At 43.0% G+C, this 26,795-nt stretch overlaps 1 protein-coding gene across 15 annotated transcripts in view; it reads right to left on the bottom strand.

Annotated features, from left to right (window-relative positions):
- The window catches only part of ARHGEF9 (Cdc42 guanine nucleotide exchange factor 9), a 407,314-nt gene that overhangs the window by 103,156 nt on the left and 277,363 nt on the right, over window positions 1-26,795 (bottom strand). For 9 of the 15 annotated variants that reach the window (XM_008272701.5, XM_070067439.2, XM_008272703.5 and 6 more), the window contains one exon: window positions 10,317-10,496. The exons of 5 other annotated variants lie outside the window; for them this stretch is intronic. In XM_008272701.5, the coding sequence (XP_008270923.1) occupies window positions 10,317-10,496 (180 nt within the window). Of the gene's footprint in view, window positions 1-10,316; window positions 10,497-11,043; window positions 11,162-26,795 lie in introns of all 15 variants that reach the window. One more of the 15 variants, XM_051827738.3, reaches the window with a different exon arrangement.

Genomic DNA, 26,795 nt, shown 5'->3' on the forward strand with positions numbered 1-26,795 from the left:
AACATAAAGACAAAGTCTCTCAGACCTTTCCTGAACTGTAACTAATGGCCTGAAGAGGTAGGGAGCTGTTAGTAAGTGTGAGAATAGAGAGTGGATAACCACTTAGGAGGCAAGGATATGTAATTTAGAGGTGTTTGAACATCAGCAAGAGGGCTAAAATAGATGACTTTAAAGATCCCCTCTGAGCTCTGAAATTTCCTGACTCTATGACTCAACAGCCATTGCTCACAGACCATTTTAAGAAGGATCAACAAATTCAAGCTTTTTGGCTGGGTCCAATTCAACCAAGCTCAATCAAATGCAAACTTATTCCAGCACTTCCTTCCTTAAACCCAGTAATTGGGCAGTCACAGATGTTTCTTGGAGCATTACTATTAACAACATACAATATCACACAATGTCAATGGATTCTTACACAAAACAGGACATATCACGTGATACATAATGTAAAGGAGAGGGGAAGGTGAGGTGGTGGTAGTGAAAGGGGTGCAATGTAAAATGCGGCAAGCAGGAAGGAAATGTAGATCACCCAAATGTCTTCAAATATTTTTTAACAAATAACTTCAGACCCCAACTACCCTAAATGGATTTCTTCTCACACAGCTGCATCTTCTTCTCCTAGCGGGAGGGGGGGGGGATAAAGTGAAACAAAGAACCAGCTATTTATGAGATTAGAAAGGCCTTCCTTCCATCTTTAGGGAGATAGCATTCACCTGTGTTCTCCAGTACCATCAGTAAGGTGGATGGAAGGATAGGGGCCCAGGCATGGCAATCTAGGAGGTTCTGTTACATAAACTCCCTCTCTCTTACTGCCTTGATATCTTGATATGTTTTCCAAAGACAGCCATGGCTGTCTAACATTTTATGAGAGGAAACAGAAATTGACATGAGTTAATCAGCCTATCAGCTCCAGTTGTTTCTGTTCACAGCTGATGAGTAATATTTTAGGACGGGGGCGGGGGGCATTGCACTGGCAGTGGATAGCCCCTGACTGCCCCAAATAAGAAAGAGAAGTGGGGCAAGTATAGGCTAGAAATAAAGTTCCTGGAAAAGTGGGAAAGACCAGAGGAGAAAAAATAGTTTGACAAGGCTCCCTTACATTTTAACTCTTTCCTATGACATCCCATGACTGTCCAATATTCTGGAGTCAGTCAAGTAATGCAAGGATTTCAGGCAGGCTTCCTATCTGAAGCCAGTATGTGCTGCCCACAGATCAGAGTACAGATCTTTGAAACTAGCATAGACTCAGTATACACTCTTATCTCTGGCCTATTACAACCCCAACTCAGCCTACACCTGAGTTTGGCACCCACTTTAGGCAACAGCTCCCCTGATCGGGCATACTGCTCTGGGAAACAAATTATCCCAATTATTGGAGAGTGATAAGACTGACAATGGGAAAGGAACATAAAAGAAAAGTGGGTATGCTCTAAAGACAATTTGATACAACAAACCTAGCTCTTACAGAGCTTGCCTGGAAGTACCTTTGGCCCCAGACCAGGCCAGAAGCATGTCATCAGTTAAGTAGGAGCTAAGTATATTGTCATCATGGAACTAGAACTAGAGGACAAGGAGGAGCCACAAGAGAACTGCCATGGTCAAGCTACCATGAGCTAACCTTCACAGGACCAGGGACACTCCTTTCTGGGCGGCTGCCCTCTGCACTGAATTTTCTCTGCCCTATCTACAGCCAAACTAACCCTCAAGATTCCATCTCAGGTAAAGAGAAAGCCCAATCCCTCACTGGGGGCATAGTCCTCAGCCTTACTAATCTCTTTTCACAACCAGTAGCTCTTTTGAGCCCCACAATGGGCAGAATGCAGAATGGCAAAGGAACTGGATTGTGACACCCTAAGACACTCAGGGTTCAGATATTACTCTGACCTGGGTCTCTGGAGAAATTAGTCCTTCTCTGCTGTTTTCCCATTGTAACCAGGAATTGAGCCTCTCTGTTCTGCTCTGCTAGCCTTAGAACTTTATGTATCAGGGAAGGCAAATTACAACCACCTTTGGAAAGGTCCTATCAAACTGTGGCATTCTATTCAAAGGCTAGAATCTAATATTTGAAAAAGAGCAGGACTCAATGCCCCCACTTTATAGGTGAAAAAAAAAATGAAAGGCTCAAAGATATGAACAAATATACCAAAGAAAACAACACTACCAAGTACTAGATAGAAGATGCAAAGTCAGTACCATCTGACTCTCAGACTAATCCTTTAGAATTCAAAGTACTTCCTATGGGACATGGAACCTTAGGAGACAGGCACTGTGTAGGGCTAGTTGGCCCCAAGCAAATGGAGGTGCTAGGAAAATGTGCTTGCAATCCCTCCTTCCCAGGCTGTGTCTATCTATCTTTGATTATCTTCACTTACTTCCTTTCCTAGTTACCCTCATGGTCCTTTCTCATCTCTAATCATTCTTAGGCAGTACAAATGGACAAAAGCTAACACAGATGCTCCTTAACTTACAATGTAGTTGTAAGTTGTAAAGCCATCATCAGTTGAAAATATCATAATTTGAAAATGCATTTAATACGCCTAACTTACTGAACATCATAGCTTAACAACAAAGTACACCATGGATTATTGGTTGTTTACCCACATGATCACAATTACTAGGAGCTGTGGCTCACTGCTACTGCCCAGTATTATGAGAGTATCACACTCTCATATGTTAAACAGCCCAGTAAAAGATGAAAATTCAAAATCTGAAGCGGGTGTTTTACTGAATGTATATCATTTTCATACCATTGTAAATAGAAAAACCCTAAAATTGTAAATTGGTGATAATCTATACTGCCTGCTCTCAAAATATCTGGATCCTAAAGCAAAGTTTCAATTACAAAATGAAAGACTATTATGATTCCTAATAAAGAACATTCTGGCTTCAGAAACACAGTGAAAGACACATATATAGGAAAAGAAAGGCATATGTAAGAAACCTAAGACTTGGACATCTGCATGTCTGGAAGTTCCCTAGTTAATGATATGGATTTCTTTGGCAGAAATAAACTGTTTCCATGCCAGAACAAGAGAAATGAGACCATGAAAAAAGTTGAACTTACACTAAAAATCAGGTAGTAAAGCGTAAGAAAGAATCACAAACTTGGATCTAGTAACATTATCCTCTGAGTGGCCTTTCAGATGTTACTGCATTAGATTAGACAAAAGAAAATGTAATCCTAGCATAATACATATATCTATTTTGTTAAGTATTTTTTAAAAGATGTACTTATTTATTTGAAAGTCAGAGTTGCAGAAAGAGAAGGGGAGACACAGAGAGAGATCTTTCATCTACTGGTTCACTCCTGAAATGACTGCAACAGCCAGGACTGTGCCAGGTGCAAGCCAGGAGCCTGGAGCTTCTTCCGGGTTTCCCATGTTGGTGCGGAGGCACAAGCACCTGGATCATCTTCTGCTACTTTCCCAGGTGCATAAGCAGGGAGCTAGGTAAGAAGTGGAGCAGCCAGGACTCGAATCAGTGCCCATACAGAATGCTATCACTGCAGGCGGTGGCTTAACCTACTGCACCAAAGTGCTGGCCCCTTGTTAAGTATTTTTAAGTTATATTTACTTATATGAGAGAGAGGTAGAAGAGGGGGGTGGAGGGAGAGGTAGAGGGAATGAGAGGAAGAAGGAGATGGAGAGAGAAACACTACCATCCAGATGCCTGCAATGGCTACGGCCAAAGCAGAGAGCAGAGAACACAATCCAGGTCTCATGTAGATAGCAGGAGCTCAATTACTTGAGCCATCACCACTAATTTCCAGGGTCTGCATTGGTGGGAGGCTGCAGTCAAGAACCAGAGCAAGAATTTGAATTTTGGACACTCCAATGTGGGATGAGGGCATCTTAACCACTATGCTAAACACCGGCCTTTGTTAAGTATTTTTATAGCTATACTACAGTACAAAAGCTTTTATTGGTTTCCGGCTTTTAGAACAAATTGTGGACAAATCATCAAAAATGTACTGTGATTACAGTAGAGAATGAATGTTATAATCTTAACTTTACCAAAATAAAAGCACAGCTGCTAAAGGCTGGGAAGGAAATACTGAGAAAGGAGCTGGGAGAAAGGCTGAGAGGGATACAGGTTGGGGGGACTAACATTATAATATCTTGTAGAATTGGTAATGTGTGGTTGGCAGACCAAGAAATGTGGCCTAAATATGTTCTTTGAAGTGGCAGTAGTGACAAGAGGTGGGACTGAGCAGTGACAGGTTTTATTTTGGGTAGATTGGAGAAATGAATTGTGGGAGAAAATTAAGTTTTAAATTTTATTTGAACTGAAAGTTGACAGGTCATGTTCCAAAATTCTATAATCACAAAGTTGAAACACATTTATAGATTTGAAGTTCACCAACAGAAGATATAAAAACAGAAAGGTTAAAACTGGTTGACCCTGGTCGCGGAATTGACAAGGGGATTTTTCACTTTTGATACAAACCTATATTGACTTTTAAATAGCTTAAAATATAAATTATTATCAACATAATTGAAAGTGAAAAGCAAAATGTGCATTTATTTGCAAAAAGAACCAAAGAGCAAACTGTCTTTTCATTTACAGTCTGCTCAAGGGACAGGAACTGAACTGCCTCTTCACAGTATCTCATGTTATCTTTTCCGTGGTGGTACCCACTGGCAGTTTACTCACAGAAAAAGCGTCATTACCTGGGGATATGTTGCTACCTATCAAAGTGTCATGTCAGTGGTGCACTCTATTCATCACCTGTAGTGCCACGCCAAATTATTTCTGCTCCACTGGGAAGCTCCATCAAACCGATGTGGTGTCCTGCTCTGAGTGGTGTCAAGTTAAGAAACGCAAGTAATTGTGGTTATAGAATCATAGAAGAGGGGTGGGCATTTGGCGAAGCAGTTAATATGTAGTTTGGGATACCCATATCACAGTATGTGGGTTTAAGTCCCAGCTCAGTTCCTGATTCCAGCTTCCTGCTGATGTATACTCTGGGAGGCAGTAGGCATGGCTCAAGAACTTGGATCCCTGCCAAACTATATAGATGACTTGGATTGAGTTCCTGATTCCTGGCTTCAGCTTGGCCCAGCTTTGGCTATCGCATGCATTTGGGAAGAGAAGCTATCTCTCTCTGTTAATCTCCCCTCACCATCTCTCCACCTTATAAATAAATAAATCCATACATGTATAATACACGCATACATACATACATACATACAATTAGTATCATAAAGAAATTCACAATGATAGAGAAGTTAGGGCATTTAGAAACCACCTAGTCCCAATCCTTGAACTGTAAAGGAAGATACTGAGACCCCCTAAGAGGGTAACTTCCTGCCTGTCATTCTCTAAACCAGCAGCAGGCAGAACTCTTCAACTCAGGTCTTTGACTTCCAAGCACAATGCTCCTTTGACCTTTACTCTGTTCTTTCTGCTTGATAACCTGTTCCACTCACACAAACTGATTTGGCTATACCTACAAGGCACATTTCCAATAAAGAAAGGCCTCAAGGGATGAGAAAAATCTCTACCCATAGCGCCCTATTCATATGCCTCTTTTGCCCACTTACCATCATCTTCCTACTCCTTGGTTCCTATAGGCAAAAATGAGCTAGTGACTTAGGTCTCACTGGATGCAAGTTGCCATTCTGGTCAAGAAAAGGGAGAAGCAGTAGGTCCCCTAAGGAATCATACTCTTGGGGCCAGCACTGTGGCATAGTGGTAAAGCTACTGCCTGCAGTGCTGGCATCCCATATGGGTGCCAGTTCGAGTCCTGGCTGCTCCACTTCCAATGCAGCTCTTTGCCATGGCCTGGGAAAGCAGTAGAAGATGGCTCAAGTCCTTGGGCCCCTGCACCCATATGGGAAGACACAGAGGAGGCTCCTGGCTCCTGGCTTCAGATCGGCGCAGCTTCAGCCGTTGTGGCCAACTAGGGAGCAAACCAGCGGATGGAAGACTTCTCTTTCTCTCTGCCTCTCCTTCTCTCTCTGTGTAACTCTGACTTTCAAATAAATAAATAAATCTTTTAAAAAAAAAGGATTGATACTTTAAACTAATCAGTTCAGCCCACCATGCTCAGTGACTGTTATCCTCAGTGGTAGAATCTGGTTTCTTGCTTAAAGCCTTGGCCTCCTTTGTTTCAGCTCTGTCCTCTGGGGGAAATGGAAATGTCTCTGAAAAACAATGGTATGCATATGTATTTGGACCAGGGACTGTTAGACTCCATCATTGGATGGATTTCTGAAAGCAGTGGCACACATGAGGCCTAAGGCCTCGGACCTTCGTCCCATGGTTCATATCCTAGCTTTCCAAGTCTTTCAAAAAATGATTAACCTTCTGTCAAGTTGAGGGTCCAGGTCCATTCTGGGAACAGAGCTAAATCAGGAAATATTAATTTGCTCATTCAGTATAAAGCATTCTAAATGAAGGCTCTCTCAAAAAGACCCACTTCTGAAAACTAGGCACATCTGAATATTATTTCCTCTAGTGACCCTCTAAAAAGCAAGGCAAGGTCCCTAGAAACACACCCCTCAAGATGGCTGACACTCTCAGCACTTGTCTACCCAGCTCAAGGATGTGGCTGTTGCTAAATGCTAGACAGTCATTTTTGTTTGGGGCCTATTAAATACTGTCAGTAAAATATCAAAAGCACTAATAATAATAAGCCATGTGGAAAAAAGATAAAAGAGGTTTTTTACCCTGACTCATAATGAAAACCATACTGACAGAAAAAGCAAAATGATTATGATTATTTTCTTAGACTTTGTATTCTCCAAAGAGAACTCATCTCCAGGCAACCATGTCATCAGGCCACCAAGGAAGTATATACATGATACTAAGGAAGTCTAAGCTTATACCCCAATAAACCCAGGGATTGTCTACACAAAGTTAAACTGGCCCCAGGTCCCAAATAAAAACCTTCAATTCAGGCAGCCAATCAAGTCACAAATTCATGCTATGCGTCAACAAGGGGACACTAGTAGGAAAGCTTTACCACAAAGGGAACAAATCAGAGTACCTCCCATTGGTACTAACTCTTAAATATCATCTTCCTAGTGCAAAAGGTAACATGTCTCAATAAACTGGCTTACACTACATCATTAAGGACTAGCAGCTGGAAACAAAAAAGCAATTAGGGTTTTGCTGACAGATGCTGGCCAGATTTTTTAAATCCAGGATAACTTAGCCACAGTTCTTCTTGGAGGACCCTCAAAGTTGCTTTCAACTTGAAGACTCTATAAGAGACCCAACAGGGTGACCTGTGCTACATGAATTTGAAGAAACTCTCTGGGTCACAAAACAGCTGGATTTAAGGTTCTCTCAGTCTTATTTACATGTATGCTCACTTGATCCTTATAACGAGTATGCGATCCCAATTTTCCAGATAAGGAAAGCAAAGCTCAAGGAAGGAGCTCCTGGCTCCTGGCTTTGGCATGGCCCAGCCCCAGCCATTGTGACCATTTGGGAAGTGAACCAGTGGATGAAAGATCTCTCTGTTTGCCTTGCAAATAAATAATTGGATCTTTAAAAAAAAATGAGGCTTTCCAGTTCTAAGTCTAGTGTTTCATGCAGGTAAAAAGCTTTTCTCAGGTGTCTGTTTTCACTATATAAACAAAAGCAATCAATATTCTGAACAGAAGAAGTTGGATTTCTGCAACATCTGGTCTGTGCAAAGGCAATGAGCTGCTTAGAATATGCTTTCCTCTTCCTAACTTCAGGCAAGCCAGAATCTACAGAAATCTATAATTTAGAGAAACAAGGAAAGTATATATCCAGCTCCTGATGGCATTTTAACTTTCTGACAAAATCCACAACCTCATCACACAGGCCTCATCTCTCATTAATAACAGGTTGCCATGTGTCCTGCTCTCAAATAGCCAGCATGTTCTCTCCAGACCACAACCCAAAGTAAAGACAAAGACTCCTTTTGCATAGTGACAAAGGAAAAGCACCTGACTGCCTTAGGACCCAGAAGGCAACCAGAGGCCTACCACAGAGGTGGGATTTACTAAGACACACAGCAGTCTGCCCTCAGCTCTCAGGAGGAAACCAGCCCAAGAAAGCCACAGAAGGTATAAACAGCTTGATATGCAAATTGATATTCTATGAGCTTTAATTCATTCAAACTGACAAGTTTCTGAGAAGGAACATCAACTCCTGCATCGCTTTTGTAAAGTCATGTCCCTCGAACTATTTCAAAATTAGTAAAATAATTTTATTGTGATAATATATGGTAAATTTGGATATAATGGGCTAATTAAAATACACATGAAAATTAATTTTACATGTATCTTTTCACTTTTTGGCATAGCGAATAGAAAAATTTTAATTATATGTGTGGATTAAATTAAGGAGCATTAATGCCCACTCACTGATAATCTGAAACCTGGCTCTGCTATTTGTCTTCCTAACTTGTTTAATCATTTTCTCCCTTCTTTTGATTTACTCTTTATTATAAAAGTGACATTTCCCTGAAACTTAAATGCAAATGAAATTGTAAGACACTGTTTCTGGGTGTGGGCTAATTCTTCTGTTTAAAGAGAAGCCTGCCAGCATAAGAGACATAAGTTGTATGTTCACAGGCCCTCATGCTAGACCTGAAGGTCTGTGGTTCCTGATGTGCCCATGGGACTGATTTATCAATCAGCAAAGTTGAGCAAGGACACAGGTGGCATTTAAAGATAGAAGTTGCTTCATAAGCATAGAAGAAACGATTGGATATTTCATCATAAGACTCTCTGGACAGAAGAGGAGGAGAGGTCATTTTGTCCACTCTCCTGCTTCTGAGAAGTAACCTCATCTAAAATGTCCCAATTAAATAACAGTGCTTTCTGGGTTTGCAGCTCTACAAGGATGGAGGACTAGTTTAACTCCTAGGGTCAGCCTTGATATATGAACCTTCTTGGAGCTAATAAGGTGGTAGTGATACTTATGGTGATGATGACAATAATAAGTTACCATTTGCCAAGTACCTTTTATGTGTGAGCAATGTGCTAGACACTTTACTTACATATGTGATCATTCAATCCTCATAATTAGTATGTGATCTCAATTTTTCCAGATAAGGAAATCAAAGTTCAGGGAAGGTAAAAATCTTGCAAATGTCAGAGTTAGGAGGTAGAAAAGCTGCACCTCAGGTTATCTGACTCCACATATCCTGCTCCTTCCTTCATATCACACTACCATAATTCCAGTCTTGAGGCCCTTTAATCTCTAAGAGCCCAACCCCACTTCAGTCTTATTTTACAGGAGAAACTAATAAAAAGTGGTACATTGTGATAAGGTGGTAAAGCCACCTTTTTGTGGCTTTGCTATTTGTCTTACCACAAAGCAGTGTTCACATGTTTTATTTTATTCGCTGTGGTATCCCCTAACATTTAAGAATTATCAACACAACTTTGCAGATGGGGAAAACCAGAACTCAAATGATTGATTCCAGCTTGCCTTCTGAAGGAAGGCCAAGAGTTGGGACATTCTGGCCAATGATCTTCTCCCATAGCATCCTGCTAACTGGTGATCCCAAGGAAACAGAAATGCCTGGAAATGACCTCCCAAAAGTACCTCTGCAAAGGGCCAGTTTCACCATGGTAAATGTCAAACAGGCCAAGGCCTTGTAAGCCCTTGCAGGCTGCCTGCTTCCCATCCCTAACACATCTTAGATCCCAGCTACTTTGCTGTCCTGTAAAAAGTTCAATCAGTAAGCTCTAGTCCCTGTGTGGCAGGGAGCCCACACTCTTACATTAACAGTTGAATACAGCGTTGCGACAATTCACAGAGGGTGTTTACACTTCCCTAAATGAGAGAAATGAGGCAAAGGAAGCAGAGAGGAAGGACAGGGGTAGAGGAGAGGGGAGGAGACAAAGATCAGGGGAGAGCAGAAGCATAGATGGGAAAGACTTAAACGAAGAAAGGATAAACATGACAGGACAGTGAAAAAAGATAAGAGATATAAGAAAGGCAAAATTTCACAGCAATGTACAGTTAAAAGTTCTTCAAAAACCATCAAGGCCAACTCCAGAAAGGGAAACTAAGGCCCAGATAAGAAAAATGATTTATACAAAGGTGGGAGTTTGGGAGGGTGGTGGTTATTAAAATAAACAAGAGACAAAGGGGAAAAAAAGCTAAAAATGAGGACAGCAAAGGAAGCTCAGGTCCCGGTAAGGAAAAGGAAAAGAAAAAGAAAAGCAGGAAGGGAAGGAAAAGAAAGCAGAAAGAATGGAAGAGTGGAAGAAAGTAAAAATATAAAGTTACTAAGAGAAATAAGAAGAAGAGAGGCTGGTAGAGGGAAAGCCAGGGGTGGGCAGCTAAAGAGATAGAAGAGGAGAGTGAAGGCTGACACTCACCCTCACAAAGCTGGCAGGAAACCATCCCTCCTCATCGTCGATCTGGCCCCACCACCAATCCTTGTTGGAAGCATCCAAGACTTTGATGACGTCGCCAGCCTTAAATGCCAACTCCCGGTTGGCCATGGTGACGTGATCCCATACTGCCTCAGCACTAACGATGGAATCTCCAGTGATCAGCTTAGGAGACAAAATGAGAATGTGTTCAGTCCACACAGCTGGCTACCTCATTTGCCCCTTCCCCCACCCACAGGGTTCCACTACTCATGGAAAAACTGACATACTCTAGTGGTGAGGGGTGAGGGTGAAGGGCATGGCACTGGAGCACAAGCTCTGTTGGACCACAAGACAAACAGTATTGTGAACTCTCCATTAGCCACGGAATGATACAGAGTGAATATGGACTACACAGGCCTCATTCTTTTATTCCTACTCCTGAATTTCTCCCCCAGAGAAGAAAGGAAGCTTCCATCTCTCTAGTGTTTCAAGGCAGCCCTGGATCTGGAATGGGAGAGGCTGAAATCAATGGCTAAAATGAGGCTCAAACTTTTTTGCTTTCAGTTCTTGTGCTCCTCTCCCTTTCCTCCTCCTCCTCCTCCTCCTTGGAACTGTCCAACTGAGGGCGGGTAGTACATTATTTAACCTTGCTGTACCCCTTCCCTGGGATAATAGACCATGACATTCCTCACACACAATGGACCCCAGTCCTGCAGCCTCCCTTTCTCACCCACACATGATGTCATCCAGAGAGGCCATGGGTATGAAAGAATATGATTTTCTATGATGCCTTGTGCCCAAGAAACTCAGCTTTGGCACAGATTCATTCAGTTATTTGTACAACCACCCTGTGAGATACAGAAAGGTCTGGATTGACTTCTGGATTTTACAAATAGCAAAACTGAGCAAAAAATAATCAAAGGATGAGTCTAGGATTATCTGTCAAAGCAGGGCTGTGCATGGTCACGATGGTTGTTAGACTTCATGGTCAGCAGGACTGGGTTCCACACAACATCAGGCAGATGAGTGTAAACACATGCATGCACATGCATACGCACGCACACACACACATTCACGACACTCATCTAACCACAGTGATAAGGATGGGGGAGGGGCAATAGTTTGTGTTATTTCTTGTTTCCTCACAACCGTTCCAGTTTGCTTGGGCCATAAGTCTTCCTAGAATTTGGGAAAATAGATTCCAGAATAGTGAACATATGGCCTGTAAGGCAAAAAGACTAAGTACTCTCTTCTTAGCACTGAATTGCTGAACATGTCCTCTAGAAGTAAGCTTTTTCCATTACCCTGCTTTGAGGAAGGACTGACCACCCAAGGCCATCATAGTTCTACAAGAGCAGACAAGAGAGACAGCGTATGGAGCATGCATCTTTTACCATAGGTCTATCCTATGGCCATTATCCAGACAATAACACTATGCTCACAAAATGAATGCACAAGCCAAGATATACATATAGACACACATATAAACACCCTGATCTTTTCACTTAGTTAAGGTCATACATCATTGCTCAGGATTCTAGTCTTCATGCCTTCTATAGAAGGGAAGGCACAGGAAAAACACCTTACCATGGACGCAAAAGAGATTGCTAGGACCTTTCACAATACCACCTTTCAAGTATTTCATGCATTACTATCTGTGCAGTGTTTTCACAGTTAGTACAACATTCAATCCTTACTGAATGAGCTGTGTCTCACTGTTATCCATATTTTAAAGATGAGGAAATTGAGTCTCAAAGAAGTGGCATGGTCCTTCAGCCAGTAACACAAGTAATAAATTATGAAATCAAGTTTTCTGATCTCATGTGCTCTTACACAAATCAAATCATGATACTAATGTCTACTCATCAGCTATACTGAACTTACCAAACTTTATCCTTAACAGCAAAAACCAGATGGATCTTATTCTTAAAAACCCCTAAAGAAGGAGATTTAGACATATATCTTTAGTCATAGGTAACCCTGCCTCTGAAAAGCCTCATTTTTATGTTGCATTTGCTTCCTTCCAATTGTACTAAATCAGCTTCTCCTTGGCCTCAGCAGAAGAGGAGAATCACTGGTCACTGGTCTCAATAAAATAAATCTCCTGCCAAAGTTGAGCTCTAAATTTGTGTTGCTAGAGTTCAATGAGCACATACAGCCCCAACCCAGAGTACCATGAGGGCTTGTGGTTTAAATCTGTAACCTTCTTTTTAGGAACTATATGTTTGCATTATCCCAGTAGCAAATACCACACTTTGACCTTATTTTGTCCTGCTGACATGCCTGGGCCCTTAGATCACACAGTATAACTTTATCCTGGATAAGGCCAATTCAGGACCCAACCAAATCAACAAACCAACTGGCAAGCATGTTGTCAGGGTCTACTTAAATTCACTGACTGTCAGAAATGGATAGCACTTCAAGGATTATAACCCCATAAAACCTTCATTTTACAGTTCAGGCATTGTATAACAGGAGTTATCCATAGTCACCAGACGGCCAGCCTCCTAGACTAGTATTCCCCCCTCCCTGTATTTAACAATATAGAGGGGGGAGACAGAAAAAGAATACCTGGATTTAGGATCTCACTCTACTACTTGCTAAAGGTATAATGGTAATTATGATGATGCTAGCTAATATGGGCAACTCATTATGTGTCAGGCACTATTCTGAATACTTTATATACATTAACCTATCTAAGCCTCACAAAAGCTCTCTATCATGCATATGAGGAAACTGAAGCTCAGAGAGGTTAAATAAGTTACTGAAGTTCACACAGCCAATAGCTACAAATGCAATTCAAATGCAGCCACAATGGGCTCTAGAGACTCTGATCTTAACTTACAAAGTATGATGCCTCTAGGTCTAAATTTGTTCAGCTACAAACTAGGAACTAACTTCCACTTGTTTCATAAGTTGTAAAACACTGAACTAAAAGTTGATGCAGAGGTTAGAGGAGGACTATGCCAGAAGGGGCTAGAAGTTGTATAAAGCTCCTGTGCTCTCCCATCATAAATACAAGCAGAACAAAGGGAAACTCCTCTTCATTCTCTCAGTTGTTTTGAAAAAGAAAAGTAAACTGTTCTCAAATTTCCTTTTGTATTCAGAATTGACATTTAACTTGCTATAATTTTTTTTTCATACACATGTACTTCGTTCACCCATTTTCTTTCCATGTTCATTCAGGGAGCTCCTACTACATACACTGTGGTTGAGCTACAGCCCTCCCAAAGATCAAAGTTTCTAATGAAATAGAAAAACATCATTCCTCTGGACACCAATAGCACATGCCCTTCAGGTAATATGCCAAAGTGGTTAAGGGCAGGCAAGCCAAGCTTGAAGTCTGGGCTTTGCTACTTGAAAGGTAGCAGCGATGACAGGAGGTGAGGAATAGAAGCCTCAGAGAGACAAACTGAAATGGAGCTCTCAGCATGTAATCAGAATACTGAGGAGTGCAGTCTCACAAAAGCCAAAGACAACAGTTTCAAAGTATAAAACCTTGGACCTGTTTTTTCATCTGCAAAATGGAGATAATGAGGTTTGCCTCACAGACAGGGTCACAGAAAAGGTGAATTGAGATGTTGGATATGTAGTACCTAGGATAGTACCTGTCATGTGCTGATTTAGTACAAAATGTCAGAGGAAGGAAAGATTACATTTGGCCATTGGGATCTAGGATCTAGAAAGTTTTTTGGGGACACTAAGGACAGGCCTTAAAGAATACATGTAATTGTAACAAAGATTGTTACAAGGGGTTGGCATTTGAGGCAGAGGAATGAGATAAAACAAAATCTGAGAGAAGACTGTAGGGAATGTCAATGGTCAAAAAGCAATGAAGTTTGAAGAGGGTAGGGTTGAGAAATGGGAGTAGAGGGGGAAATGGTTGCAAAGGTGGGTCAGAGTCATGTTTAAAAGGTCTTGAATCTCATTTGAGGGAAAGAAGGAAGTAAAAGTTGATTTTGGGGGGGAGGGGTGTAGATCCTCCCCCAAAATCATTAAAGCATAAGCATAGATTATAAGGGAATACTGGCTTTGAAGGAGAATAAAGGGTAACACATTTGCTCTTTAAGATGTTAAGTATGGGGGCATAGCAGGTAAAGCTATTGCCTGCAGTGCCAGCATGCCCTACAGGTGCTGGTTTGAATCCTGGCTGCTCCACTTCTGATCCAGCTCTCTGCTATGGCCTGGGAAAGCAGTAGAAGATGGCCCAAGACCTTGAGCCCCTGCACCTGCATGGGAAACCTGGAAGAAGCTCCTGTCTCCTGGCTTCAGATCAGCGAAGCTCTGGTCACTGTGGCAAATTGGGGAGTAAACGAGTGGATGGAAGACCTCTCTCTCTCCCTCTCTCTCTCTCTCTCTCTCTGTCTCTCCTTCTCTCTCTGTGTAACCTGACTTTCAAATAAATGAATAAATCTTTAAACAAAAAGTATGGGGGGTCAGCAGGACATGGAAGAAGGTTTGGTACTCAAGAGAAATCAGGGAATATAAATACTGAAGGTTTGGGAGTCAAAGACCCAACAGAAATTGTAGAAACCAAGGAAGTTTGCCCGGGAAGAAAGTGCTAAGAAAAAAACTGAGAAACCCTGGGAAATAGCAACAATGTGAGGTCAGGAATAGAAAAATCACAGAAACAAACCTAAATGGAGCTGTCAGCATATCATCAGATATCAAGGATTTTGATCTCACAAAAGCCAAGGACAAGAGCATCAGGCAGCAGGAGCTGATCAACATTATCAAAAGGAGCTTCAGAAAGAAAGCCAAGAGGGTCTGCACTGTGCTTCAGTGGGTTAGGCAGCCGTCTGCAGCACTGGCATACCATATGGGTGGCAGTTCCAGTCCTGGCTGCTCCACTTCTGATCCAGCTCCCTGTTAACGTGCCTGGGAAAGCAGAGGAGGATGGCCCAAGTACTTGAGCCCCTGCACCCAGCTAGGAGACCCTGAGGAAGCTCCAGAGGCCTGGCTTTGGTCTGGCCCAGCTCTGGCTGTTGTGGCCATTTGGGGAGTGAATCAGCGGATGTAAGATCTATCTCTCCCTCTCTCTTTAACTCTGTCTTTCAAATAAATATAAATCTTATGAAGGAAGGAAGGAAGGAAGGAAGGAAGGAAGGAAGGAAGGAAGGAAGGGAGGAAGGGAGGGAGGAAGGGAGGAAGGACCATTTGTGAGTGGCTAGATCAAGGACTAAATTCTCTATTTCCAAACTGATTTATACTCCTCTTCCTTTCTATCAAAGCCTTAATTCCCAACTCTTCCCTACCCTCAAGCCTGACAGAAATCCAGGCGATGGTGTTTGGTTACTCAAGCAAAATATGCAAATAGGTGTGGGCAATGGAACAGCACTATTGTGACTACTAACAAAATAATTTTCTAATTCTGTGGCATTTCAGATGCAGCATCAAATACAGGTTGGCTCTTGCTTCAACTTACCAGTGAGTGTGGCACAGTGTTTCCCATGCTTACAACAAAGATATTTTTGGACATGAGTAAGAAGATAGGGAAGGGAAAGAGTCATAATATCATACTTAAAGATAGAATGGGGTCCTATTCCTTTTTACCCAGATTTCCCAAGATAATCATAATTTCAAATATCCTATCTCACTGATCCCAAAGTGATACAAGGGCACTTCAAAAAGTTCAGGGAAATCGGGGGCCGGCACTGTGGCACAGCAGATTAACGCCCTGGCCTAGAGTGCCGGCATCCCATATGGGCACCGATTTGAGACCCGGGTGCTCTACTTCAGATTCAGCTCTCTACTATGGCCTGGGGAAGCTGCGGAAGATGACCCAGGTCCTTGGGCCCCTGCACCCATGTTGGAGACCTGGAAGAAGCTTCTGGCTCCGTATAGGCACAGCTCCAGCCATTGCAGCCAATCGGGGAGTGAACCATCAGATAGAAGACCTCTCTCTCTCTCTGTCTCTCCTCTCTCTGTGTAACTCTGACTTTCAAATAAATAAGTAAATAAATAAATAAAGCTCAGGGAAATCAAATTAAAAGACAAGTTTATTTTGCTGCAAAAATTTTTGAAATCCATGCATAGTTTTTTCATAATGTGCATTTTCCATGAACTTTAAAAAAAAAAAAAAAAACCCTTGTATAACTGTTATCAGACCAATGTGCCCTGAATTTTAACCTGGAAATAATATCACTACACACTGAAGGCAATGGAAGTTGGAAATTTAAGGCTGGTCTCTGATCAACAATAAGGAATTGTGTTTACAGCTTAAGAGTGGCTAGTGGCTAGTGAGTCATTTTTTTAAAAAGATTCGTTTATTTGAATTGGTAGAGTGACAAAGAGAGAAATAGAGAAAGAAAGAGATCTTCCATCCACTAGTTCACTCCCCAAATGGCTGTAACAGTCAAGGCTGAGCCAGGTCGAAGCCAGAAGCCTGGAGCTAGGAGCAAAGAACTTTGTTCAGGTCTCTCACATGGGTAGCAGTGGCCCAAAGAGTTGGATCATCCTCTGTTGTTTTCCCAGGCACATTAGCAGGGAGCTGAATTGGTAGCAGAGCAGCTGTGACTCAAACCAGTACTCTAATATGGAATGCCAACCATCGCAGGCAGTGATTTAACCTGCTGTGCCACAAGACCAGCCCCTAGTAGGCCCTTTTGCAGAGGGCAAAAGAAGAATAGGAAGAGAAGAAAGTCAGAGGGAGGAAGAAAGGGAATGAAGGAGGAAAAGAAATGTATTTGTTGAGAACACATGCCAGGCTTCTTTTGTGAGCTCAATCTCTAGAAATCTCCAGGGTAAGCATTAACATTCCCATTGTTCCTGAGGACAACCTGTGAAGTTAAACAAGTGACCCAGAGTCACCATTAGTAGGTGGTGGGGCAGATTTCAATCTCCTTTGGCCTTACTCTATAGTTTTGCTTTTGCCGACCTCTATAGTGCCTATAAAAAAGGCAGAGGGGGAGTCAAGCACACACTGTAAATGACCTAGAGCAGCGGGGGCTCATTAAAACAAAGACTGTTGCCTCCCACGCTGAAGTTGGGCTTGGGAACTTGCATTTCAAATAGGTCGCCAGGTGAAGCCAAAGTTTGTTGGCCCAAGGATAGCAACTGTAGAGCCACTGCCTCATTGGACCTTCCTAGTCTAGGCTTTAGCCTTGCCATTCCTGATGCGTCATTCTTCCCAGGGATGCTCATGCCACCCTGCTGGTTCGGTTCTCTACCTCTAGAATTTCCTACTTATTTATGAAGCTTTCCTCAGTGGTTGGTGTTTACCTGAGAAGGATAGTTGGGGTCATGTAAGGAGCATGCCCAATGCCAGGTTGTGCCAACACAGAAAAAAACCTAGGACCACAGGCCTTACCCAGTTTTCAAGAACTACACTATTTGCCTTTCTCTTATTTTTACCGTCTACCTGAACAGAATCACCCCGCAAATAGATATTTAATTAGCCTGAGTATCTGCCAGAAATATTAGTTTTAACAGCCAAAAACAGAAGAGGTAGAGGTTTTTTTTTTAATAAACTAACACATATTGTGTGGAATAGCAAAAGTGTCAATTGTCATAAGGGTAGCTTAGCTGTGTCTGCCTTCTGAGAAGCCTCACAAGAGAAAAAGAAGGGATATGAGGGGCTTTCGCCACTCTATGAGGTTTTCTCAGGTTGCTGTTGGGTCTTATCCTCTCAGAAGGCAATCTTCTTCAAAAGCTAAGTATGGACATGAGCAAAATTTCTTCCCCTTGATCCCTTTAGGCACATTTAAAACAGGCTGGGATTTTATGCTGTCTCCTGAAGTACCCATATTATTCTTTTAATATAGCCTTGTAAATGGAATCTAGATATATGTTACCCAAAGTGTTGAAGAATAACCTTCTTCCCTATATCTGGAAGAAACAGCAAGTTCAGGCCACTCCAACAAAAGCTAAGGAGCACCATGTTGTACAGCAAAGACAGAATGGCAACAGAAAAAAACTCTGTCAGTAATTCACTGACATTGGGCATGTCCCTTTCCCTTTTCAGTCTGTATCTTTAGCAGACAAGGGACAGATTGAAACCACCACACAAGTGAACTCTCAAGTCCCTCTAACACTGGCATTCTATTGAGGCTAACATTTTACTTCTGCAAAGGATAGGGATTTTGTTATTGTGGCTCACCCTCCTGTTTGTGGCTGATTTGTTTTTATGGATGTCTGATGAGGAAATGAGAAGTTGGAGCTGACTAGGCCCTTCCTGAAGATAACTCACTCAGGCATTGCTAGCAACACATTAAAGCACAGGCTAGTGCCTGTGTTTTCCCAGACTAGCTGAGAAAACTGAGGAATGTGGGTTTCTATTTGAAGCCCTTGACTGTCCAATTCTAAAGCCAATAGGGACCTTTCCATTTTGTTCTCACCACTTAGCTCCTCAGAGAAGTCATCTTCTTTACAACATCAGCTCTAACTTGTCTTCAGTTTTATATTTCCAATAGCTTGCTCCACGTTTCACTGGATGACCTGCTACCAACTCCAATAAAACACATATAAAATTCAATATAGCTGGTGCCACGGCTCACTAGCCTAATCCTCCGCCTGCGGTGCTGGCACCCCGGGTTCTAGTCCCGGTTGGGGCTCCAGATTCTGTCCCAGTTGCTCCTCTTCCAGTCCAGCTCTCTGCTGTGGCCCGGGAAGGCAGTGGAGGATGGCCCAAGTGTTTGGGCCCTGCACCCGCATGGGAGACCAGGAGGAAGCACCTGGCTCCTGGCTTCGGATCGGCGCAGCACCAGCCATAGCGGCCATTTGGGGAGTGAACCAACGGAACGAAGACCTTTCTCTCTGTCTCTCTCTCTCACTGTCTAACTCTGCCTGTCAAAAAAAAGGTATATCTAGATGAAGGTCAGGCTCAACAAAATCAAGACAGAACCCTCTGATCCAAACACCAGTATGTATACTGGTTACAAGCCAATGCACACCTGCCAGGACCTGAACGCCTGGGAATCCCAGACAAGACATGGTGCTACCCAGGATATTTTCTTATCCATTCCAAGATGGTAACAAAGGATGGCTTCTTACATAGGAAGTTACAATGTGATCTCAGCTATAATGGCATCTAAACACATGAGGGAAGGTGAGTTGTTTGCTTGGTCTCAACCTTAGCCATAGACTCTTGTGGTATGAAACCTCAGCCTCTAGCTCAAACAAATGGAGCCAGGAGTTTCTGAAGTGAGATCTAGCTGTTGCCCCACAGTGTTAAGAGCTTGATCTTTTTGGCCGGCGCCGCGGCTCACTAGGCTAATCCTCCACCTTGCGGCGCCGGCACACCAGGTTCTAGTCCTGGTCGGGGTGCCGGATTCTGTCCCGGTTGCCCCTCTTCCAGGCCAGCTCTCTGCTGTGGCCAGGGAGTGCAGTGGAGGATGGCCCAAGTGCTTGGGCCCTGCACTCCATGGGAGACCAGGATAAGTACCTGGCTCCTGGCTTCGGATCAGCACGGTGCGCAGGCCGCAGCGCGCTGGCCGTGGTGGCCATTGGAGGGTGAACCAACGGCAAAGGAAGACCTTTCTCTCTGTCTCTCTCTCACTGTCCACTCTGCCTGTCAAAAAAAAAAAAAAGAGCTTGATCTTTTTGAGAGAATGAATCCTGTAAAGAAAATGCAGCCTAATGGACCAATCATTGTGCAGATCAGACAGAATATGAGTTTCTGGACAATGAACCATGAGCTGGAGGAGTCTCCCAGAACAGAGTAACTCTCAATCTGATAAACACCTTGCATCTTCAAAACACCTGGAGACAGGAGTTACTGTAAAGTTGTTCTGGGATCTTTTGGCATCATTTGGTGCCTCTGACTGGTAAGCCAAGCATAGGCATACAAATATAAGGGTACTTCAAAATGTTAGTGGAAAAATGGAATTAACAGATAGGTTTATTATTGTGCAAAAAGTTTTTGAAATCCATGCAGTTATTTTCATAATACACATTCTCCATTCTCCATGAACTTTCTGAAGATCCCTCCTACACCAGAGTTTCTTAACATGAGGTCCACAGACCCATGCTCAAAATCAACACAGCAACAATAGCTCATGCAGGAAGATTTTCCCCATCTGTTTCAAGATGCTATCTGTGCCTGCTCTGGTTTACCCCACTCCTATACAAATCTTTAGCACTGAGGCCACCACTAGCCCTGACAGAAAACTCTGGCAGCATCTCTCTAAGCTACAATCTAGGAGTAATTTCCTAGAGCTGTATTCAGACAGTCTCCAATACTCTAAAAGACAAATTATTAGTAAAATAATAATGAACTCAGCAATGCCATCTCTATGAGTTGTTGAATCAGAAGTAGGCTACTCCAAGCTGGAGGTAACCCTGCCTCTTACCTGTCTGTTGAGCCAGCTTGGACCCTATAACCCAAATGTTCCTGCCCCCATACCATGCCTTTCTTAGATTTGCTGTGGGTAACTGAGCTCCAGTCACACACTGGGGTCTCTTGTTGCTTTTATATGGAGAAATAAGAGCAAGGCAGAGCAAGCCAAAGGGAGAGACAGGAGGATTCTTAAAGAGTCTCTAATCCCTGACATGACCTAGATCTGTCCTGGGTTCTTGAATTTCTTTGTTTAGTTCCACAGGGCCAGTGGCTCTGGGAGCCTTAACTTAAAGCCCAGCCTTGGAGTTTCCTGGGCAGGGGTGGGGGTAGGGCTCCTCTAGGTTTCCAGAAGGGTAGGAGGAGGGGGCTAGAATTACATGAAGAATCTGTCCTCCATGCCTCCCACATGCATAGTTCTATACTCATCAACATTACAGCCAGAGGGTGGGTGGGCAAGGCAAAGAGAAGAAAGGAAAGTCATTTTTTATCCATTTGACAGATGTCGTGTTAAAATCTTGTAAGGGAAGGAAAGCTGTAGGTGGGGGGAGGAGATAGGTTGGAACTAATGGTTCTAATGTCTTTAATATGTGGCCATCTGGTCTAAGGTACGGAGAACAAGAACAGCTTTCAGTCAGGAGCACTGTGACCCACTCCGGTATAGGGAGAAAATGAAGAAAAATAAATACATTTCAATCAACTTAAACCACCTTTAAGTGTACTGACATGCCCACCCAGGACATTGGCTTTGGAAAAGCTCAGGGCCTTGGCATGCATTTCCAAAGAGAATCTAAGTATCTCCTGGGGAGTCATTACAGCCCAGAGAGGAAATCTGCATTTAAACAGCCCATCAGAAAGTGAAAGATAGTTTCCAGTGGTTCATTGATTTCCCTCTACCAGTTGGCTCACAGTGAGAGAAAAAGACACCCAGCCAAGGCCAAGGCACCTCCCTGTTAGCAGCCTTTTTTGCTCAAGGGTAGACCATGTTTCTAATGCAAAGTCCTGCAGAGACCTGGGTTTTCAGCAAATATTCAGTAAACAGTGGACAAATGGATGGCAGAGGCATTCAGTGAGCAGCCACTGGGTCAGGCCCCAGGGGACTCAAATCGCTGATCTGGCTTCCCCCTCAGACCTTGTTGTTAAAGACTTAGAGGGATACAACATCCAAACCTGGGCTAACAGGACACCAGAGAAGAAAAATCAGACCCACCTCCAGGGCTAGAGATGGCACCACGACTGTCTGAGTAGAAAAAGTGGCTGTTCTTGTAACAAAAGCCCTTCAAGTAGGTCAGCCAAGCTTATATAAGGAAGCGTCTGCCTGTCTGGACTAGGTGGAAGAGGTGGGGGTGAAGGGAAGGGATCCAGTGCACCTGATAGAAGGACAAAGCATCCAATAAGGTGCCAGGGTCTGAAAGTACTCTTCTTGGATCTGTTTGCACTAAAGAGCCTGAAAGGTAGTGGGTTCCTATACCCAGAGGTAGTCAGGACTGGAGACTCCCAAGAGCTAGCACACCTAATTGAGTTATTCATTTCTCCATTTTATAGGTAAGAAAACCGAGTGTCCAGTGGAAAAAAAAATTGTCTAAAGTGTCAAGCTAAGTAACAACAAAGCCAATATTAGAAACCAGGTCGAGAATTTTAAATTTTTTTAAAAGGACAGATGTCAACTGTTTTTGAATCGTACACCCCTCTACTGTTAAAACATTTAGCTGCTCATTACAAAAAAGTAACTATGTGAGGCCGGCGCCGCGGCTCACTAGGCTAATCCTCCGCCTTGCGGCGCCGGCACACCAGGTTCTAGTCCCAGTTGGGGTGCCGGATTCTGTCCCGGTTGCCCCTCTTCCAGGCCAGCTCTCTGCTGTGGCCCAGGGAGTGCAGTGGAGGATGGCCCAGGTGCTTGGGCCCTGCACCCCATGGGAGACCAGGAAAAGCACCTGGCTCCTGGCTCCTGCCATCGGATCAGCGTGGTGCGCCGGCCACAGCGCGCTGGCCGTGGCGGCCATTGGAGGGTGAACCAACGGCAAAAGGAAGACCTTTCTCTCTGTCTCTCTCTCCCACTGTCCACTCTGCCTGTCAAAAAAAAAAAAAAGTAACTATGTGAAATGATCGAACATTAACCTCTTCACTATAGTAACCATTTTACTATAATTCCATAACATCATGTTCTAAACATCATATATATGCAATAAAAATTAAAAAACGCATTTATCTCATTATTGTTCTAATATTTTATAAAATCTTAACAAAATGGAAATTAAATAAAAATGGGATTAACAACTTAACATATAAATAACCTTTTTGTGACCAGAGTCTCCAGATCACTGTTTTAGATATTTTCTGGCACTCTTTACAGCCACAGCTCTACAGATATTAATCAACCAATATCTGCCTCTCCTTCTCCTCAGGTTCCCAAAAACGTCTAATCCTGAAGAATAAAGAGGGTTAAAACACGTCAGTGTGAAAGCTGCATAGACACTTCCAGAATTTCCCTCACTTGACATCTGTACTAGGGGATCTCAAAGTCAAATTCACACTAAAATACAAACTCTAGTAGAAAAAACACTGGATGGGAAGGATGGGCTCCAGATCTGGCTTCATTTCTGACTTGCTGTTTGAACTCTGGCAGATCAAGCTCCTTTCTAAGCTACTTGCATTAGGTTATCTTAAATGCAATGTTGAGGTTCTCTTTGACCAATGTAACTGCTTTGCTTTTAAATGCAGATTTTGATGGCAGGCAAGATGGAGATGAAAAAAACATAGGAACAAGAAAGTCAGTAAAGAGATTGGGATGGGTTAAAAAAGGTCAGACAACAAAACTTGACTATTTCAATGTTTTGTTTTTGCCACAGGCTAAACCCACCCAGAATAGAACTCCAGTACAGGGATGGCCCTTCAGTTCCACTGCCAGAAGGAACAACACTGCCTCCTCCACTCAGTTGAGGCCACTGGGTTCAAGCTACTTAAAGTAGCTTCTAAGAAAAAAAAATTGTAGCGGCATCCCTTCCATCTGTTCAGCGCATTATAATTTCTAAGCTGCCTTCACATTCACAAGCTCATTAGATCCTTCCAGCAATTCTAGTAGGAGATAAGTAGAGTAGAGATGAGTGGTTCCATTTTAAAGACAAGGAAACTGAAACCTAGACACACGAAATCACTTAGCAGAGGTCAGAAGGAAACCCAGATCTTGAGATTCATGGTTCACTATTTTTTTTTTCCTAATAAGAAACAGTGGTGGCAGGCATCATGGTGCAGTGGGTTAAGTCGCTGTTTGAGATGCCCACATCCCTTATTGGAGTGCCAATTTGAGTTCCTGCTTCTGACTCAGCTTCCTGCTAATGCATCCTTGGAGACAGTAGATGATGCCACCCTCATCAGAGACCTGGATGGCAGATTAGCCTATTCCATTCCTAGCTGTTTTGGGCATCTGGGGAGTAAGCCAGCAGATGGAAGAAGATCTCTCTCTCTCTCTCTCTCTCTCTCTCTCTTTTTATCTCTCTTTCTCTCTCTCTGTAATTCTGATTTTCAAGTAGATGAAAATAAGTATTTTTAAAAAAGGAAAAGTGGCTAATTTTATTGAATGCTTACTATGTGTCAGAGATAAATCTAAGTTTTCATGGACATTAACTTATTGCATTACCCAGTTTAAAAATAAAGAAATGGATAATGTAATTCCTGAAGGCCACACAGGAACAGAATCAGAACTTAGGCACTTTTACTCTGCAACCAGTGCTCCTAAACTCTGCTCTCTGTGACATATCCTTATATTCCCAAAAGGCACAAGACAAGGAAGGATCAAAGAACCTCTTAGGTATAGCAAAGAATATAACAGTTTGTATAGAAAATTATCAATTAAAAAGGGAAGGATAAGGAGTTCATACTTGCTTGTATATCACTAGCACATTTATCTGGAAGGACTCTCTAGTTAGCCTCTGCAGACACTAAGTGACTAGAGAGCAGGGAAGGGAGGGAGACTTCACTGTGTACCGTCTTGTGCATTCTGAATTTTGAACCATGTGAATGTATTTCCTATTCAAAAGCAGAACTTTTAGAATGACGTGTCTACTCAGTCAAAAAAAATTACCTAAATGAAAGATCTCCGCGAGTGAGATGCCAGTGGAAAGAACAGGTCATAAAAGAAGGAGGTACCTTTCTCTGAAGGGAGGAGAGATCTTCCACTTTGACTATGACCCTGTCTAAATATGATCAGAGTCGGTGAACTCAAAAGGCTTCCATAGCCTTGGAAACTCATGACAAGAGCCTAGGATGATTACTGATGCCATAAACAAGAGCGTCACTTTGTTAAGTCAACAACAGGAGTCACTGTGCACTTACTCCTAATGTAGGATCTCTGTCCTTAATGTGCTGTACATTGTGATTTTTTTTTGACAGGCAGAGTGGATAGTGAGAGAGACAGAGAGAAAGGTCTTCCTTTGCCGTTGGTTCACTCTCCAATGGCCGCCGCAGCCGGCAGGAGCCAGGAGCCAGGTGCTTTTCCTGGTCTCCGATGGGGTGCAGGGCCCAAGCACTTGGGCCATCCTCCACTGCACTCCCTGGCCACAGCAGAGAGCTGGCCTGGAAGAGGGGCAACCGGGACAGAATCCGGCGCCCCGACTGGGACTAGAACCCGGTGTGCCGGCGCCGCAAGGCGGAGGATTAGCCTATTGAGCCGTGGCACCAGCCGTACATTGTGATTTAATGCTATAACTAGTACTCAAACAGTGCTTTACACTTTGTGTTTTTGTGTGGGTGCAAACTGTTGAAATCTTTACTTAATATATGCTAAATTGATCTGTATATAAAGATAATTGAAAATGAATCTTGATGTGAAGAAGGGGAGAGGGAGCGGGAGATGGGAGGGTTGCAGGTGGAAGGGCAGTTATGGGGGGGAAAAAGCCATTGTAATCCATAAGCTGTACTTTGGAAATTTATATTCATTAAATAAAAGTTAAAAAAAAAGAATGACGTGCCTAGGATCATGAGAGCTGAAGAAACTGCATGACTGCCATTAGGGCTATGACAGCTAACCCTTCCTTCTTCAAGATTTTTCTGGGCCCTCAACTTGAAGGAAAACAAGTGCCTCTCCTCGCTTTTCCTCCAATACCCCTCTCATTTTTTTCGATGCTTGTCCTGTCAGAAGGGCTAGTCATTATGCAGCATAAGTGAAAACAGCAACCGATTGGGTTAGGCTTCCATAGCCAGTCAGTGGAAGATTAAAAAATAAAAGTAATACATTAGCAGCAGAATAGATGAAAAGAGAGACACACACAAAAGGCTTTTTTGCCCCAATGCCTAATATTCAAGGTCCAAGTTACAAATTTCACCATCTCCTTCCTTTCACCACTCTGCCTCAATGTGCCTACCCTTCCTGGGCTCAGTTGGCAAAACTAAGCAAGCTAGAAAGGTTCCAGGAAATCTGGCCCAGCTCAGGTTGTGGTATATAAAGGAAGAGCACACTAAGGGAGAAAAAGAAAGCCCACCTGGGTTTTAATGTCCATATTGAGATCAGGTGAGGGTCAGCCCAGCTGGTCTCTGGGGACTCTCTCAGCTTTGGTTCTTGGCTTTCCACAATCTTATCCCTCCATAGTTGGCAACATCCTCCATGGATCAGGACCTCAAACATATTTCCCCAGATCCCTTTCAATCTACCCTTAGGCAGGTCAGCCAGCCACATGGAGCTTCTGTACCTAAGAAACTGTGAAAAGGTGGGAGTGGCCAAGATGGATCAAGTGCCACCTGGGATCCTCCTGAAGTGGCTTAAATAGGCAGCACAGTTCCCTCTCACAACAGCTTAACATCTCCAACGCTTCACTGCTTCCAACATGCAGGAGACGAGTGGGACGTGAGCTGCTGTGGGAGGTATAAAGGGTCAACTACTGTGCTTTTTATTGGCAAGCAGGAACATTGCTGGGGGATGCTGAACCCCGTGAAGTCCCTTGTTCATGCTGTTGTTTCAGAGAAATATCTAAGTTTTTACATATATTTACTTAAGCTGCTGATGGCAGCTTCCTTTAGCACCAGAATTCATTGGGTGGGAGTTCAGGGCCATAGGGAACACACTGAGTTGGCAGTCCAAAGGCATGGCTTCCAGTCCCACCACTACTTAATCTTGTGTACTCAGGCTCTTCTCATTCTCTCTGAGCCTCAGTATCCTCATCTTTAAAATGTTTACAAATAATGCTTTTAACAGAAATGAATGAGGAAGGAGTGGA

Source organism: Oryctolagus cuniculus, chromosome X, assembly GCF_051225735.1.
Source record: "Oryctolagus cuniculus isolate XC-2025 breed Fujian yellow rabbit chromosome X, ASM5122573v1, whole genome shotgun sequence".
NCBI lineage: Eukaryota > Metazoa > Chordata > Mammalia > Lagomorpha > Leporidae > Oryctolagus > Oryctolagus cuniculus.